Here is a 20,130-nt window from a genome sequence, read left to right as displayed (position 1 = left end):
TTCATGTTATAGGTTGCTTTAACTTTTTTTAATTAAATTCTTGACAATTTGATCAAATTTATAGAAAAATATAACAATATTTATAATATCAAATTAATTTTATTAAACCTAACATTGAATATATTTTGATAATTTATTTGTTTTAGGTTGAAAATTTTGCTATATTTTTCTATAAACTTAGTCAAAGGTGAATAAGTTTAGAAAAATCAAAATGACTTATAATATAAAACAAAAGTACTGATAAATTGCGCCTTATTTTTGTTTTTTTTTTAACGGGGGACCAAGTTCTGAATTGCCAAGTTTATGCATTCCAAAAGTTTTCCCTAATCTATTTTGTCGTCTATGTTCTATGACAACTGTGCCGCACAAAATTACACAAACATTTTCTTTGTTTTGCACCTCCAGAACATAACCAATAACTGAGTCAGAACTGCAAGCTATTTCTTGAAAAACTGGACAAAAATGGAGTCAGAACTGCAAGCTTATTTCTTGAAAAGTTGGACAAAAACTCGACGGCAACTGTAACGATCATTGATTGATTATGCACACCGGTTTTGGCAGAATTGGCATCATTATAGCTTAATTAGGGGCGCTATACTTACATGTTCACTTGCGACAACAGTTTCATCCTAAACAACATAAACAGGGAAGGGATTCCAACATGTTCCTGAGTCTGTTTGAGCATCACGTTACGTGTTAGCGAATGCCAACATGATACAGACCAACAGATTGGTAAGTGATAAGGCACATCACTCACTACAATTTGTTCAATACTTGTCTTTTTCTCCCTTCCTTGCAAAATTTTGAGTAATCCTCGTCATTCATGAGCGAATTGAGCTCGCCTGAATCACTGATCTTGACCACGATAATCCACCCTGTCTCATATGGCCTTGCATTTACCTATGCAGGTAACGACAAAAAAAAAACAGTTAGCAGGTTATTAAAGCGTTTTACCTTGCTCAACTTCTACAGCTTACCAATCCAGGTAAATCGCTTAGTTGATCATTCACTTCAACAACCTCTCCAGATACTGGTGAGTTAATACGCCTGGTGGTTCCCTTCACACTTACAACAGCACCAAATTTATTTCCCTGGGATACACTTTGGCCAACTTCTGGGAGCTCCACAGACGCAACATAACCCAAATGTTCCTGAGAGCAAAATAAAATAAACTTAAGAACCACAAGCCCTTATTCTATACGCTGAATATGGTAGCATATGTTGGACCTAATAACGTTTAAGAAATAGAACGCATGCTCTGTGTACATGCATAGAGTGAAGCAAATGGATCATTCAACACACTGACGCCCTAAAATAAAAAAAAAATTGCTCAGAGTGATAGAACATCTAAATATGCACCTGGGCATGATCTGAAATCCCAATTGTTGCATAATCGCCTTCAACACTAACCCATTCATGAGTTTCAGAGTACTTCAGATCCTTCAGCACTGAAAAAGGGAAAACACGAAAGATAAGTAACTGCAGCTGTGTTTTGACAGGCAGCAATGAAGCTCAACCATGCAAATGAAAAATCTAGAACCATTCAAATTAGTGGCACCCTGAAACAAATTTATGGGTGCTTCTGCGTATCACCATTTGTCCAATTACTTTCGCATATCTAGATAATAAGCTCTTCCCTTGGCTCAGTTATTGTGCGCAATTACTTTCGATTTATATATGTGACTGTAGCACACCAAATGTAACTGGAATTGAGGTCTGCAAAGAGTCCAATATGTAAATTTTTTGCCTTTTGTATATATGAAAACAGAAAAAAAATCATTATTTCCAATCATATCAATCATGGATAATAGCCAATTTCTCAAGAACAAGAATTTGCTATTAATCAAGAAGAGCCTAGTGGCATGCAGTTGTTATCCAATCACAAGACCAAGATGGAAAATTTATGCTTGTGAAAACAAGCATCAACAAAGATGGCATAGCAAGAACCTTTGTTGGTGCAATTTTTTTACTTTTCATGCAGTGAAAAAGAGGGGGTAGCTGGGACTCAATCCAATGGCACAGAATATCATAGAATTCCCTCAAAAAGGAATATCGTATACTTTCAAAAGGGAATAGATTTTACTTTTTCATTGTGGATGACATTTAGTTGAGAATTTTACCTTCAGGAAATGGGGCAAACCAAGCTCTCATCTTGTTATCAAGAAAATGCATGTAAAGATAACCAAGAGATTCATACTGTGGATAGAAGAAACAAAAGAATTAGACACCATTATGTGACAAAAATAGACAATAGATTTGGCATAAAACGAATTTACCTCCTTATCAACCTGCTGACACACCCAGTCCTTGAACATTCCACACTCTCGTTGTGCATCTGTGGGCATCTGGATGAATGAAAGGAGACGGAATTTTATACTCCTAAGAAAAATAATAAAAGAAGGAAATATTTAGATACAATAATACATACATAAGCACGAGTCCTGCCCACAAGGCGATGAACCTACAAACAAATGTCAAACAAATATGAATATTATAGGCACAAGTGCATTAGATTGCCTATTTGAAAATAGCACAAACCAAATCTTCCATGTGGTGATCAGCATGGGGAGTGCTGAACTCTTTAAGCGTGTAGTGTAACTCTACATGCCCATCGCGTATAAGCTTGAGCACATCTTCATATGACTTGTTGTTGAAGAGGATCTCAGATGCAATGAAATGATAGAAGTCGTATCTATCATTCATCCTCTCCATTTCCTTAAGAAGCTCCAAGCAATCTTGCACAGCAGCTTCAATTTGGAAGTACAGCATCTTCTGATAAGATTGTGTTGCAATGGTGATGGCTTTGGCTAGAACTGTATCTTCTGTGTTACCACACTCCACGGTATCCATCAGCTTGTGAAAGAATTGGATATATTGTAGGTCCCCTTCAAACGTAGAAGGACGCAGCCAATCAGACGTTATACGCTACAATAGTAGGGAACACATGTTATTGTTAAGAGGATGAAAACAGTTGGAAAAAATTTATCTTTCCTCAAAAACGAAATCAAAAGAGTAGAGACAGAAACAAAAACGATGTCAGTGTTACCGGAACATCAGAATATATCAGAACAGAACTATTGGAGTTATGTTTTTTTTGTAATTATTTTCATGGGTTATCGGTACAATATGTTTTTTTTTCATAAATTCTAGATGAAAATGATATAATGATAAATAGGGTAATTCAGTAGCATTTTCACCCCTATTAATTGTTGACATGTAGCAATATGCTAATTAGTTGGACAAGGCAGTGGGAGTAAATGATACTCCCTCCGTCCCAAAATATAAGAACCTAGGATTGGATGGAACATTTCCTAAGCTATCTAGATTCGTAGTACTAGGAAATGTCTCATCCAGTCCTAGGTTTTTATATTTTAGGATTGAGGGAGTACATGATATATGGGAGTGTTGTATTTTATTTTAGCTAAGTGCATATTATATTGTTTGCATATGTGTATGTGCAACTACCAGCTGTAGATGATACAGCAATATATATTGGAATTTTCTCTTTTCTAAACTCAGAACCTATGGTTTAATTATTTGAGATATGTTGCAATGCCGCGAGCACGAAATCAAGCCAGAAGATTTAAATAGAGATATGAACAATGCTTGCAAGTGTCAATAACATGCTAGTAAAATATTTATGCACAATGGCAGGCAGCAAGAGTTAATTAAAATTGTTGGGAGAGAAGTTATTGAATTACCGGTGAACGGTTGAAGTCGGGGAAGAAGTGAGCGTAGGAGGGCGCGGATTTCTGGCATCGCGAGGCAAAGCAGAGATAAGGCTCTTCCAGCTTGAAAGGGAGGAAGAGCTCCTCCACATCGGCGTGGCTCGTGAAGAGGGTGTGGCGCGGGATGTGGTTGCAGTTGCATTGATGTATCCTGCGCCGTGTGTTCTCCACGGCTAGCTCCAGCTCACTCAAATTCTCCTCCTCATCCTCATTGTATGGGGTCTCTTTTGTATGTGTTCTTCTTCTCCCTCTTCTTGTTGCCTTCACATTAGGCCAATCCCCTCTCTTCCCACGGCTTTCTGAACAGATTACTGACAGCTGTTGTGACATCCTCAGGAAGTCGTCGTCGTCGTCCTCCTCCTCCTCCTCCTCCTCCTCCTCCCACCGCCGCATCTCCTCCTCAAGCTGCCGCCGCCTCTCCGCCTCCCGCCGCCGCTGCTCCTCGATGCGCTTCCTCATGAGGCCCTTGTCGACGGGGTCACGGAGCTCGTACAGGGGCACTCTGATGAACGTGACCTCATACTCCGGGATGTCACGGCTGTCGGCGAAAGCCTCGGGCGGCAACACTCGGGTGATGTAATCTTCTGGAGGGACGTAATCATGGCGCTCCTTCAGCTCGATGAAGAGATCCATCGGATCGGACAAGCAAACGAGCAAATTCCCCCCCTCCTCCCACCGATCGGCGCACGGCGGTGACCGGTGGAGCGAGAGTGCCTGGGGTTGGGGATGACGGTGGGTGTGGGTGGCCGCCGCCGGCGATCGTCGGTGGAGCGGCGGAGGCGGCAGCGAGATTGGGGGGCGGCTGATCGATGCCCTACTTTTACTGAGGATGGTTACGATGAGGAGGAGTTGGAGGACGACGTCTGCTTTTCATGGCCCAGCCCGAGCCCGACCCAGCCAAGCCAAGCCTGTACGAAACCGACTCTTCAAAACCAAAATTTAAATTTTCAAACTTGATTTTAAGGTTGGTTTTAGAATACCTTTAACGTAATCTCTTTTTACATTGGCTTTTAAGTTGTTAGAAAAAATACATAAAAAAATTTATCTCCTAATAAGTCATTTTGGCTTAGGAGGAAATATTAGCATCCCATGAAGCTCTCAAGGAGTTATTGAACTGAGCTTGTACGTTTGCTTCCTGAACGAGACTATATGATTGCCATATGTTTTTTTCCGTCCCATACAAAAAAAATAGAGAGTAAAATGCATGGAGTATCACTTGTTTATGCAACTTGGGATTTTGCCACCTACCAAAATACCAAGTATATTATTCTATTCCTACACATATTTCTGCAAATTTTCTCCAAAACGGTATATTCTACTGAATAAAGTCTTGAGCGGAATAAACAGACAAGTATGATGAAAGGTGTCTCACAGTGAGCGACTACTAAATGAAAGAATCTTTTAAATAAAAACAAAGGTAATGAATGAAGTCCGGTTTTTAATTTTTTTTTCTTTTTATTTAAAAAACTGGATTGTATTCATGACCTTTGTTTTTATTTAAAAGATTCTCTAAATGCCAATGACATCATTATCATCCTCCAATGACCGGACTATATCCAAACCGGACGTACACGTACACGGTCATTGGAGGAGGAGGATAATTATGACATGGCATTTTGATCGGAAAGATATCTTTCAGTTAAAACAGAAAATAACAAGATTCGTAGCATAAATGAAGTGACAAAACATCTTAGAGGTTGGGCCAGTGATAAACAAACATCTTACATGTTGTTTGCTCTAACAGGGAAGAAGATGTGAAAGAAAATAGTGGTGAGAGAGACAATCGAGTGAGTCTGGCTCGAACCAGCATACATACAGATCCAATTCAATGACACTCAGACTCGTCATGGAAGACAGACACAAAAAAAATGCTCAGAAACTGGCTGCGAACAGTATATACAACCTGCCCTCCTGTGATCAATATACTCAGCACGTCCCTCCTAACTGACAATCATCACCAAACAATTTCAGGTCTCAGTGCAGGAGCATGCAGTGTGAAGCAAACAAAGAACAGAAAAACAAAGTTTTACCTTCCACTACATGGCAAAAAGATAGGAATAAGTGTATGCCCAGCTTATAAATCCAGGAAACACCTCTTCTATCGCCTTGTTTACAGCCGTGTAATCAATCTGAAATTTTTTTCAAAAAAAAGATCAAGCACTCAAAATACTAAAAAGAACATTACAAACAGCTGAAAAGAATTTATGAGTATAAACAGATCTCTTGCCTGCCGTCCTATGGCGATGTCACGCTGATGCTCAACAAAATTTCTGAGAAATCTCACCAGGCTGACCAGGCTATCATCATAATCGCCCCAATTAATCTGGTTTGAGCAGAGGAAAACAGAAAATTTGGTGCTTTTCTTTACCATCGACTGCCACACCCAGTCTCGAAAGTTTTGCTTGAGAGAAGTGTTTAGGTCGACACGTTTGCTCTCAGCAAGGTCATACAATCTCTCATTCAGGGGCTCAATAGCAGCGACTCTTTCTTTATCCGAGGCCAAGATATATGGATGCTTCATGATTACCTCGACGTTATCACTGCCAACAAAGCGAAGACATAGATGGTTTTGAAACGATCGAAAAGGTGCAAGATATATGAAAAACTTATTGTTTTCTTGAGAAAGTAGTCAAGTTGGATTTACTAAAGTGAAGTGCATGCATGCTACGTGAACTGCTTAGCTAGTTTTGAGCTATTAGATGATTTGTAACAGGAGATGTAAAAACGTGTTATTGTAGCAGGTCAGTGGCTAGCCCGATAAAAGAACATATAGGATGTGTTTAGTTTCCTTCAAACTTAAAAAAATTCCATCACATCAAATGTTTGGACATAAACATGGAGCATTAAATATGGATGAGAAAAAAACCAATTACACAGTTTGCATGTAAATTGCGAGACGAATCTTTTTAGCCTAATTACGCCATGATTTGACAATATGGTGCTACAGTAAACATTTGCTAAAAAGGATTAATTAGGCTTAATAAATTCATCTCGCGGTTTACAGGTCGAATCTATAATTTATTTTGTTATTAGTCTACGTTTAATACTTCAAATATACGTCTGTATACGTAAAAAAAAATTGGAGGAGGAACTAAACACAGCCATACTCCTATAAAAAAAAAGTCTTGGATTTTGTAATATATGATAATAAATACTCTAGTGCATACACCTTCTACTCTTTTATCCTGAGTAGTGATTAGAGCTAATAATTTTAATTGTTAAACTTGTTATGTATATAAGTGGTTTCTTTAGCCCTTGCATTAATTATTTAACAAAAATGAAATTTGGAGTAATTAGTTACTAACCTGTATTGTACGGTCACCTTAAATGCTTGATAGCCAAGTGTATTTTCTGCCCCGATTTTTCGAAGGAATGTGCAAAATTTCACTCGCTGAGACTTTTTGGTTCTAGTATCATCACATGGCAAGGGACATCCACCGACTATCTTCAGTAGCTTGTCCTGATCATTACCCTGACCATAAGCAAAAGTGATGGTTGAATTCATATAGTTGTTTCCATATCCCGCCACATGAAGTGCTTCCAAGGCTTCAAATATTTCACTACAAAATAGATTGTATGTTAACTTTTTTTTACCTGAGCTAGATCTATCATATGTAATCTATGGGTAAAGACATTACCTGATATTTTTCCTCCAGCGTTGTTTTGGCTGTTGTTTTTTTTCACTGCTAGATTGTTGGTGATCTATTCTATCCTCTTTAAAGGAGAAGTGGTTCAGCCGCTCATAACAGACAAAATACTTGCATAAGCTTCTGTTATAGCCTATGAAATATGCTTTGGCAACTCTTTTGTGGTTAACTTTTAGTGAGCAACTTTGATAACTTTCTGCAGTAGCCAGACTGTCTACGAGCAGAAAAGAGCAAAGAATGTCATGTGGTTTATCTTCTACAATGAAGGACATCTTGCCATTAATGAGGTTTGCAGATCCACCCTCTTCAGATTCACCATCTTCTTTATCTATTGTGTATGCTATTAGAACTCCTCCGACGACAAGATCATTGGTGGAACGTAAGTGTTGTGGTACGTTCCACTCAATGAATTCCTTCTCCAGCATTTGGACATGCCATGGCTTCTCTGGATCAACTGCAGGGCAAACCCAATGTTTTAGATATATGGGTTAACTTGTCTAGTAAAATCATAAAATAGTTCACAGACAAGTGTCACGAAGCAAGATTTATTAGCGTTACTCATTGGAAAATTACAAGAGATACTTAGAGAACATATAGGGCATCTGGTCCTTGTACCCTACCTCTACCCTGATCAACATTTTCTTAAGAGAAAAGAGGGACGACCTCCCCCTGTTTCTATTAACAGAAACTATAAGTTTTTACAAATAGCAACAACACAAGGGAAAAAATGAAAAAAGCTCAATGAGCAAACTGTTATCAGGCTAATGGCGCTATCCCATCCCTCTTCTAGACAACGTGTGGAAGCACGGAGCTCCTCTAGTGGGAATGCAAGATACCTTCCCTTCAGAGTTCGGCCAAGTTGCAGGTTCTAAGCTTGTGGTCAGGATGCAAGAGAAAGAAGGTGGGACAGGTGGTTTATATAGGTTCAGGCTGAGAAGCGTAATACCCTACTCTTATGTTCTTACTCTATGTGATGATGAACAAGATTTACAACAGGTGTAGGGGGAATGTGCTAAGTGGGAGTGTATGAACTTAGTCTACTCCAGGGAGTCGAACTTTTTTTTTTCTCAGAGACATGGATCCTCCCCATGCATGCATGCGGAAGTGGGACCCAGTACATAGGGGTTGTTATGCTTAGTCTTGTCACTGTCCCTCCAAGTAGGCTGGTCAGATGGGACGGGCTTACCAAACGGCTGACATTTGGAGCAGGGCTGCAAAAGTCTTCATCTTAGTTGTTCATTAGCCCACCTATTAGCCACCAAAGCTAACAAAGGGGGAGGGGGCTGTGGGGTGATAGTTGAGGGCGTGCCACGTCGCACACCTTTTTCTCCAGGAAGACGTGGGCGTGTGAGAGGTAGCATGCATGGCCACATTTCTCACATTGCATGTGGTCTGCTATCAATATTCATATCACCCCGCAATTAATGTGAAATGGTGGGGTAAAGTAATGCGCATGACCTAGTCAAATCCCCTTAATGGGGCAGATTCCTTTGAGACAGATTTCTATATTCATTGAACTGCCGAATATAGTCCCTCAAACATTCACCTGGGTTGAGTTAAAGTGTGAAGGTCTTCCTCGATCGTGTGGCACTTGTATGTACCCTGAAAGTTGGCGACGAACTGAGATCGAGCAGGATAGGAGATGAACTAGCCATGATCGAGCAGATCCTTTCAACACAGACGGCAAGTAGTTTGCGAGCGCGTTGTCATCTGCTCCAGCAGCGTAAAGAACCGTGGAATAAACATGGAGGAATTCCTCAGGACCGGTGCTTCCATCGCTCCTGGTTAGAATTTTTCGCACCACCGTATTTCTCGCAATGTTGGAGTGAACGCTCGGTTGTCGCCATTATTGCGTCGAGGTGAACGGCGCTGATGTCGGTGAGTGTTGTCTTGTTCTCGTCGTTCCCGCCGGCGCCCGTTCAAGTGGTCACGTAAATCGCGATTATCTTGAGGAATGGGGTCTCCTGACGAGGTCCTCGAGGTGATGTATTGGGAGGTTACGACCAGGATCTCGGCTCGAATGTTCGTTGGGGTCTTCTTCAACGTTGCCGTCGACATGCACCTCTTCTCCTCGAGCTGGGAGTTGAGGAGGATCTTGAGCCGGAGGTCCAGTCGCCGCCGCAAAAGCACTATTGAGATTCACCATTGTGGATCGTAGTTGTTCGACCCAAAGTTCGCCATAGGGAACATGACCGGATCAAAAGGGCTCTATCTGAATATTGAGTTGATTGTGTTCAAATGCTTGGCGGGAGTACAGATGGGATCTGTGGTCGCCCGAGCAGTTGGATTTTGATTACTCGGACCTTCTCCCTCGATTACGTTCACCTTTCGTAGAGTATTAGATGCCGAGGACTCTAGATCCTCCAAGCTGTGTAAAACCGAGGCCTTGTGGGGGTCCATACCAATGAATCCCGAAATGGTCAGGAGCTCCCTGGGCTCTGTTCCTATGCAACGCTTCGAGTTTGAACTCGTCGTTGTTGGATCTGAGGGCGCGGAGGTTTGGTGGCGTCAAGGAAGACTTTGCAGCCTGAGAGCTCATGTCCTCTTGAGTCTTGACTTATGGATCAGACACCAGGTGGTCTTGGTTGGTGAAGCACGCTGAATACCCCGTTCCCTGTAGGCTTTGAGTTCAGCTCTCACGTGTTGCACCACCTTGCAGTTTGTAAGAGAGTGATTGGTCGTCTTGTGGATGACGCACCAAGTGGTAGATCTTCGAGGAGTTGTCCTTGCCGGCGCCTGATTCCCAGCAGATAGATGATTTCTGGCCGCTCGAGGCTGCTTCTCGGATGTCGTCATAGCCAGCGCTCTCCTTTCTCGGATGTTCGTCATAGTCGACCTAGCTGCATCAATGGGGAAAGTGAGTGTGGCGGCGGACTATTGCTGTTTGTACTTGTCGCCAACGAAGATCTCCTACGAATGCACCATCGCCTTGCTCCCTAAGATTTTCACCGCGAGGTCCTCGAACTACATCATGGTTGAAAGGTGCTTGAAGTTAACGCGCATGGCGCCTAAGCCCGGATCGACGACGACGCATGCCGACGGGCATGCCTTGGGCATCCTTGTGCTCACGAGGAAGATGAGTGTGTCCATCAAGCTAGCATAGAGGATTTGGGGACGATTCAATGAAAATCCATGGGTTGAACCTATTTTGGACCCAAAGGTATATGACCGAAAACCAGATCGATCCAATCCACTTTCAGCAAAGTCCAAACTGCCCCAACCCAACAGCTTCGTTAGACCATTTCTACCCAAAATGAAAACCAACCCATTATACCAATTCCCACCCAACCTATTAGTAGGCCTATCCACAATGCCCATGCATGCATGCGAAAGAGGGACCCAATACACAAGGGTTGGTTTGCTTGGTCTTGTCGCTGTCCCTCCAAGTAGGCCGATCGGATGGAATGGGCTCACCTACTAGCTAACATGTGGAGCAAGGCCGCAAAAGTCTTCATCTTATTTGTCCCTAGGCCCACCTATCAACCACCGAAGCTGACCGGGGGGCCCTTGGGGTGACAGTTGAGGGCGTGGCACATCGCAAACCTTTTTCTCCAGGGTGACATGGACGCATGAGAGGCAGCATGCACAACCACATCTCCTATGTCGCCTATGATAAGCTCACAAGATTTGTATCACCCCATAGTTAATGCGAAATGATAGGATAAAATAACGCACAAGACCTAGTCAAATCCTCTTAATGGGCCAGATTCCTTCGGGGAGACCTCGGGTCCTGCCGCTATCCTCGGGGCCCTAATCCACCCAGGTTAGACGTTGCGGCCCCGGGGTCTAAAGGACTTGTCCACGGGCCGTTGTCTTCCTCAGGTCATCTTCGTGAGCTTGGGGCAAAGGTTGATGGCGTGCGCCATCTTCCCATTTAGACAAAGTGGGGCTCATAGTGACCCAAGCATCTGATAAAGTGAAAACCCTTGTTCCCACTTCTCCGACAAACAACATCAATAGCAACAACCGTGGCGGAGCTTGACATAAACTTAAGAGGGGGAACATTATATAAGCATATAAAGAGTGTTCAAAATATCAAAAGTTAAAACAAAGTTTCTCTTACTATAGGACAGGTATTTAAAAATGTAAACGTTTTAGTAAAAAGTGTAAAATATAGTATAATGTCGACAAGAAAATATTAGTAGCGTGAAAATAAAATAAATAATCTATGCACGTCCTAAAAGGAAAAAAAAAAGAATAAGTAGAATCAAACCCCTAATTCCCAGGGATGAGACATCCGCCAGCTAACCTACCTATCAAATCTAGGATGTTGCAGTGTTGCACATATTACTACCTACATCAACTTGAAAACACTCGAGGGGCCACTGCGCAGTTTGACCTCCATTATGCTCTGCCACTGGCAACAACACAGGAAAAAAAAAATGAAAATAAGCTGGATGAGCAAACTGTTATCAGGCTAATGGCGGCCATCCCATCTCACTTCTAGACAACTAACAACATCATCAAAGTTCTGGCTACCAAAGAAAAATGATAACAGCAGTGAACAGTTTTTTTTTTTTTTTTGGTTTCCCCTAACAGGCCAAGATCAACTGCATTATACAACAACACATTGTGGCAAAATTATCAGATTTTGTTGCATAGGAAACTGCATAGGTAAAATGTAGATCTAGATTATTAACCAACCAACAACAGAAAAAGGGTGCATTTGTTGTTGATAACCAAATGGCAATAAGAAAATTGAATTACTATTACACACAGAGTACAACAGCCAACTTTTCTTTATAGTTGTTCAAGGCAGCACCAGTCATTTAACACACACAATCATAACAGTTAAGAACAATCCAATCTTGGCATTTGCAGCAGGTGTACAGTTCTGTAACATTTCTCTAATATATATAACATCAATACACTTTTGCAACTAAGTCCTTTCAATTCAAAATTTCAAACTTTCAACTCCAACTTAGAACATTCAACTCATTTTCAAACTTGCAAATTAATAATTTATTTATCGTTTTACTATAAAAGTTAAATTAAAACGCTAAGCACTAGGCTGCGTGGGGGCTGAGCGGCTTACGGTTGCGGTGCATACTCTCTCCATCCCGTAAAAAACCAATCTATTACCGAATACGACAAATTGTAGTAGTATGAATCGGGACATCCGATATTATATTGATTTTTCAGGGACGGAGAAAGTAATGTGTTACTAGGTTGGTTTTTTTATGGGAGAGAGTTTGCTCTAACTAGCAGCCCCTGGGTCAGACCGATCGATCCGCATGTGAACATTGATGCACGACAGAGTATGAGGAATGCATATGAACCTGGAGGCATGTCGGCGGCAGGAGATTCAGTAGGATTGGCAATCCCTTCTCCTCTGTGACTGTGCCGCCAATCCATTTCCTCGTCCCGTCGCCGCGAGAACCCATCCCTGCATATACAAACAAACAGGTGGCCAATGTTAAGACGAAGAAACAAAGCTGCATCCTTGACGTCCCGGACGAGGGAGTACGTGCATGCTTCAAGATTCAAGAGCAAGATTGCACTCAAAGATGGAAGAGGCTGTACCATGTCCTTGTTGTTGTCTGTCCTTCCGGTTTGCTTCTCCAATCTCCTCCTCCTGATACTCCTGGCCTTCGGAAGTAGGTGCTCCCCCCTCTTTCCGGTGGATGCAATCCTGGTTCTGGTTGTGGTTGGTGCCCGTAGTCGCTGCCGCCGCGTGCTCCTGGCGGCCGGTATTTGCCTCCTCCTCCTCCCGATGAGTGCCAGTCGCCGCCGAGGGCTCCTGGCGGCCGGCGTTCACCTCTTCCTCCTCCCGAGAAGATGTGCCCTTGGGCGGCGCGCGCTCCTGGCGGCCAGTATTTCTCTTCTCCTCCTCCCGAGCTGTGAGATTGAGCGGCGCGTGCTCCTGGCGGCCGGTATTTTTCTCCTCCTCCCGGTCCCGGAGCTCGATTCGTGTCCATAGTACGTCCTGGATGCATCATTTCTTGGTTAGTACAAGACTACACAGAAAGAAACGTGGAGAAAGAGACGTACGCGCGCGCCGCCGCGGCGTGGTCTCCACGGCGACGAAAGATGGAGCCTCCTCCCGGGCGACGCACGTGCCGGCCGGCGAGGCGAGACCAACACGCAGTACGCACGCACGCACGCGCAACCGCAACCGCAACCGCAACGGCTCAGGATCGATCATCGAACGCGCGCGACGGGCGCCGGCGGTCGAGGAGACGACGACGCGCGAGAGCTAGGTGGGGGTGGGAAGGAGGATCGATCGGGGCCGCACACCCTTACCTTTCGATATTGCTTCCTAGCTTCTCCTCCTCCTCCTTGCCTTGATTCTTAGCTTCCATCGCTACTCCCTCCCCCCATCCCTATCATTTTCTTGCTCCTCCTGTCCTGCCACCCTAGGTAGACGACGACCACTCCAACTGGTTTGCAAATCTGGGATGGGGAGAGGCCGAGAGAGGAGGAGGAAGAGGAGGAGGAGGAGAGAACCCAAAACCCCAAACACCGACCACACCACCCTCCACCACCCCAAGGCTTGCAGGAGACTTCTCTCTCTCTCTTCTTCTTGGTAACGAGACACAGGGCGCGGATGAAGCGAACAGCCTTTTTCTTGCTTGTTTTTTTGCTAACAAGGGAAAGTGGGAAACCCAAGTACAGACCAGCATACCGCGCTTGGCCCCCGTTGCCACTCTGCTCCCCTCGCAGTCACAAGGACTCGATTTTGAAATTGTATCCATTTTGTCATGTTGTTTTTTTAATAGTTTTAAAAATGATGGTGAAGATGTTGTACGGATTTTGTCCAGTTTGGTTTAAAATATACTTAAAATTTTCAAATTTTAAATTTATGGTCAAATAATTATGCCCCCCCCTTTGTTTTTTTCCTCACATAAATCATTTTTTCACGTTGAGGGATATAGTCACTTTTTAAAAAAAAATCTAACAATCGACTTGTGGTCAATTAACAGAATGAGTATAGAAAAAAATCAAAATGAAAACTCGATGGCATGTAGAGAATAAAGCAAAAAAAATTAAGGCATAGAAAGAAATAAACGAAAATTCTTTTTTTCTTATTAATATATATTTCCGTGCCACTTTTTTCTTTTTTTTCTCTTTTGGCTTAGGCCGTCCTTGTATATACCCTTTTTCTTATTAATATATACCATGGAGGCCTCCCTCACTGTGTTTTGATAAAAAAAATAAACAAAAATGCAAGTACATAAGGAATTTGCTCAACAATAAGGTTGGGTTCGAATGTGTAGATTTAGTGGCGCGGAAAATACAACATATGTTTCGCTCGTGGTAAATTGAGTATGAAATATTATAAATAAAAAAATGAATTTTTTTGATTTTATAAATAAACTTCTATTAGAAAATATATGAAAAAAATATTGTTTAGCAGTTCAGAAATGAGAGAGTAGTTAACCGGATAAGCTCTTTAGAACGCACCCTCACATATGTTTGATCTCTAAACAATTCCATTTAGTCTTACCAAGTTTTGGAGAAAATTGAAAAAAAAAAAAAGCTCCACGAGTAACATTTTTTGAACTGAAAATTTCAAGTCCAAACATGTGTCCAGTTAAAACCGGTCTTACCAGGTACAGTACTTGTGTTTTAAAACCTTGATTAGCACTGATACCATTTCTTTATTAAAAATAATAAAAAAAATCATGCATTTGTCCTATAAAAAACTGGTAATTCGTTGGTGTACACAAGGTACATTGCGTCTGCATGCAAGTTATTTCAAACGGAGCTTAGATTCATAGCCTGTGTTTAGTAATTGAAAGTTTGAAAAACTTGAAACGATGTAATAGAAAAAAATTATATGTATAGAAAAATTCGATGTGATGAAAAAATTTAAAGTTCGAAGAAAAAAAAGTTAGAATAAACAGGGCCATAGACAAAATAGTAACCTGAGCCACACGCCCACACCTACACACATCCACACCGGCGATGAGGATCCGCATCCTATGCCTTTGCTCCCAAGTCCCAACGGCAAAATTTGCCTTACCTTCAATCTGAACCATCCATTAATGGATCAATGATGTTTCCATTGCCCATGGGACCCACCTCCACTAACACTAAACAAGAGAAGATACATTGAAGGAAAAGCTACTTTCCTGCTTAATTAAAAGAAAAGACTTCAGAAAATTAAAAGGAGGTGGAGATTGGAAAAAAAAATCACTGAAAAAAAAAAGGGTTTATGAACATATATACATTTTTCTACGCCATTTGTTTGACGTCTCCTCTACAAGCATCCTTGCAAGTAATGAACTGTTTTTTTTTTCACTGTATTACTTCGTAGGAGTATTTCACTATTTACTTCTTGTGGACAATTTTCCTACTTCCTCCGTTTCATAATGTAAGTCATTCTACCATTTTTCATATTCATATTGATGTTAATGAATCCAGATAGATATATATATATATGTCTAGATTTATTAACATCAATATGAATGTAGAAAATGCTAGAATAACTTACATTGTGAAACGGAGGGAGTAGTCACTATCTTTCATTCTTTACTTTTTGTGGACAATTTTCCTAGTCACTATCTGCTTTAGTTTCTTTTATTTTTCAAGTTAATATTAATATATAGAGTTCAATATTGTGTCTTGTTTTAATTAATTGAGCAGGAAACAACAAGTTCTTTCCGCGTACTCCCCCTCAGAATGGTAGTCGAGGCAAATAGTAGGCAATTAAAACATGCATCATCCTTTGATCTATTGGTCTCTCACCCCTCTTCCCGGGGGCAGTTGGGATGGCAGAGTTGCAGCTTTTTCCTAGCTAGCGCAGTCGCGTCGTGTGGAGAGTTCGATCGTGTGAAAAGTTTGATCGGTGCGGTGCAGCGCGGAAGGGCGCGTGCATGCCAATGTGCCATGCCATGCGCGGCTCGGATTTAGGGTGTTTAGTCCTATAAAAAACCAACCCAATACTACCAATACTAGATACAACACATTTTACGAATCTGGATATATATACGTCGAGATTTGTAGTCCTAAAATATATCATATCTAGTTCTAGATTTATTTTTTAGGGACAAAGGGAGTAGGTCCGTGGATGAATGCGCATGTTTTCTAAGCCCCATAAACAGTGTTATTTTCATAAAAAAACATTACTCTCTCTATATAAAAATAAATTTATTAGGAAACTTTGTTAAATTTATTTCAAACTTTATAATATTTTAATAATTCAGTTGTACCCTCGAATAGCTATTTATTCACAACAAATCATTCAGTAGTTTTCTAGATTCGTTTTTTAGGGACGGAGGGAGTAGGTCCGTGGATGAATGCGCATGTTTTCTAAGCCCCATAAACAGTGTTATTTTCATAAAAAAACATTAATCTCTCTATATAAAAATAAATTTATTAGGAAACTTTGTTAAATTTATTTCAAACTTTATAATATTTAAATAATTCAGTTGTACCCTCGAATAGCTATTTATTCACAACAAATCATACAGTAGTTTTCTAGATTCGTTTTTTAGGGACGGAGGGAGTAGGTCCGTGGATGAATGCGCATGTTTTCTAAGCCCCATAAACAGTGTTATTTTCATAAAAAAACATTACTCTCTCTATATAAAAAATAAATTTATTAGGAAACTTTGTTAAATTTATTTCAAACTTTATAATATTTAAATAATTCAGTTGTACCCTCGAATAGCTATTTATTCACAACAAATCATACAGTAGTTTTCTAGATTCGTTTTTTAGGGACGGAGGGAGTAGGTCCGTGGATGAATGCGCATGTTTTCTAAGCCCCATAAACAGTGTTATTTTCATAAAAAAACATTACTCTCTCTATATAAAAATAAATTTATTAGGAAACTTTGTTAAATTTATTTCAAACTTTATAATATTTAAATAATTCAGTTGTACCCTCGAATAGCTATTTATTCACAACAAATCATACAGTAGTTTTCTATAGTTGGATGGGCATTCCTCGAGGTTCCACAAAATGAAGAACACTTCTCAAGGCAAAATATCCAGTGAAGTTTTAGCAGAGATTAAGTTTAGTTAAGAGGTTAAGGTTACGGTGAGACTACCTTTATACATTTGAGATTTGACAGCTCATTAGTTTTCTTGACCATAATTAAAATGAAGCAACAAATACATGAAATAATACAGGTACAACCTATTATATCAACTTGTAGCATTTCAAATGTTGTCTTAAATATATACACTTCTCTACATACCTGTCATAACAAATATCTCATTTTATTTCTTCACCTACTTACTGATCATCTTAACTACTACTTATACAATACAGTAGCAAATATTTTTTTACCTTACCTTTAATACTAACAATGGGTAAAAGTAGCTATAAAACGGGGCAGATGTAGGAGTTGGATTGGAAAATTGGTACTATAGAAAACTTATATTTAATTTATGAACAGACTAGTCGTTTATATTTCGGAGAATGGGACTAGTATAAGCATTTATAACTTTTGACTCCGGCCCTCTTTGTTTAGACTTATAAGCCAACTTATAAGTCGAAAAGTCTAAGCCAAAACAAACAAGCAGTTTTTTTATTTGGCTTTTTTGAAGCCATAAGCCACTCTAACACTATTAAGCCAAAAGCTATGTTGGAGAAGCTTTTTTGGCTTATATGAGATAGATGTATGACTCCACCACTAAACTTAGGATATTAAATCCACTGGCTTATAAATCATATAAGTCAATAAGCTAACTTAAAATTTTAGACCAACAAACCTAAGCCTAAACAAAAGGGGCTCAGCAGTACCATCCATTTCTACTCCCACAATGACCGAGAGAAAGCTGCAAAGCTTTTGCATTAACTGCAGGGGTTGAAGTTCATGGATCCCTGCAAGAAAAAGAGGAGGAGAGATTCACGGACGGGAGTAGTATGGTCAGGGATCCAGGGATGTTCCATCAGTAGTTCCATCAGACCCTGTTTGATCAGAAGAAAAACAAAGGTACTTTAAATCAAAGGATTTATATAGTATTCAAATCATATAGAAAAATTTTCTATTTGGCCATTTGATTCAAAGGATTGAGGGCCTCCTTAAATCGCAGGAATGGAAAAATGAAGAAATAGGAAAAACGTAGGATTCTGACAGGAATGTAGGTGTAAAACAGAGGATTGGAAAACACAGGAAAAACATAGGAATGACCGTTTGATTGGACCACAGGAAAAACACAGAATCGAATGAGAGAGATAGACTTAAAGGAATTTTTCCAAGAGGTTGGACCTCTTGCTAACTTTCCTCCAAAATCTCTATAGGATTAGCCATTCCATAGGAATTTTAAAGGATAGTATAGGATTTAATCTTTTGTTTCAAAGGCTTTCATAGGAATTTTTTCCATATGATTGAAATCCTTCAAATTTCCTACACTTTTCCTACAAATCAAAGGGGCCCTGAAGCTTTCCAAATCCCATGAAATTCCTATGGAATGGCACATTGCATGTGGATTTTGGAGGAAATATAACAAGAACTCCAACCTCTTGGAAAATTTCCTTTGAGTCTATCTCTCTCATTCGATTCCTGTGTTTTTCATGCGTTCCAATCAAACGACCATTCCTGTGTTTTTCCTGTGTTTTGCAATCATCTGTTTTACACTTCAATTCCTATCAGAATCCTGTATTTTTCCTATTCCTCTGTTTTTTTAACCCTGCGATTCAAAGGGGCCCAAAATATGAGAAGAGAAACATACGAAGAAACATAAAATTACACGTATAAAATAAAGAATTGATAAATAATACAGGAAATATAGACGAGTGAGTGTTTCGAAATTGGAATGAAGGAATCCTAGATAACAATAATCTTATATGCTTACAATCATTTTCATTTGGGCTCATGTTATACAAATCATACCGGCCCTCTTCTCTATTTTAGGGCTTCTTTGGACTGTGAACTATTTTCAAGTAAAATCTAAATGATTCTAATCTTTAGAAATGCTTCCCTATTAGCTCCTTTGGAAAAAAAAAGAATATATTTGAGAAAAAACCTATGGACTTGCTCCCTACTACCTAATTAGGCCATCCCCAAGCCAAAAAATATACAGTAGTTTCCATACTTACCATGTCATATAGATACTATGTATAGAAACTATTTATCCAATGGATGGTGTCTTCAAATTAAATTCTCATCCAATCATCTCTATTCTCTCTCTTTTCATCCACCTATCCATTTCTTGCATGAGAAATGGTTTCTTCATTTTTTTACATCTCTCCTCATTAACTCTCTTGCCACATCATAGTTTTGTTTATGTGGCAATATATTAAATGCTATGGACACTAGATGATATGGAGGGTTAGGGATGGCCTTACAGAGGAAAATAAACGTGGGGTCTCATGTTATATTTTCCTTTGAGAAATCTCATCCCCCCATTTCTACGGAATGACATTAAGGGGTGTCATGAATTTAATCCTTCATTAGCAAATGTTTACTGTAGCACCACATTATTAAATTATGGAGCAATTAGGCTTATAAGATTCGTCTCGTAAATTAGTCGCAATATGTACAATTAGTTATTTTTTAGCCTATATTTAATACTTCATGCATATGTTCAAATGTTTGATAATTTATAACAGACATTATCTTCTCAGCTAATCACAACTCTTCGCTATTCAGTTTTTCCACATATCTCCACTTCTTATCTAATCACAGCTCTCTTTATTTAATTCTACCACAGAAATCTCGTACGTTATGGGACGGGGGGAGTAACAGTATACAAGTTTAAAAGTGATTATATTCTGGGTGGGAGGAAGTATGGTTTCATGTGACTTACTGGGGTGCTTAAATAAATATACCAGTGCGTACCGATTAGATTACGAAATC

General features: G+C 40.2%; 1 protein-coding gene and 1 pseudogene across 1 annotated transcript; both read right to left on the bottom strand.

Moving 5' to 3' along the window:
* Positions 1-509: 509 nt before the first annotated feature.
* Positions 510-4,575, bottom strand: LOC127762981 (uncharacterized; annotated as a pseudogene).
* A 789-nt stretch (positions 4,576-5,364) lies between these two features.
* LOC127764229 (uncharacterized) lies at positions 5,365-13,828 on the bottom strand. Its single transcript, XM_052289081.1, has 8 exons — positions 13,619-13,828; positions 12,899-13,301; positions 12,655-12,761; positions 7,367-7,829; positions 7,034-7,288; positions 5,956-6,268; positions 5,759-5,857; positions 5,365-5,672 (listed from the first exon to the last, which is right to left on the bottom strand). Exons 2-7 carry the CDS (start codon positions 13,291-13,293, stop codon positions 5,765-5,767), a joined length of 1,626 nt encoding a protein of 541 aa, XP_052145041.1. The 5' UTR covers positions 13,294-13,301; positions 13,619-13,828; the 3' UTR covers positions 5,365-5,672; positions 5,759-5,764.
* Between the last annotated feature and the right edge of the window lie 6,302 nt (positions 13,829-20,130).

Source organism: Oryza glaberrima, chromosome 2, assembly GCF_000147395.1.
Source record: "Oryza glaberrima chromosome 2, OglaRS2, whole genome shotgun sequence".
Taxonomy (NCBI): domain Eukaryota; kingdom Viridiplantae; phylum Streptophyta; class Magnoliopsida; order Poales; family Poaceae; genus Oryza; species Oryza glaberrima.
Note: the sequence above shows the minus strand (reverse complement) of the source record. Positions and strands in the feature narration are given on the sequence as shown.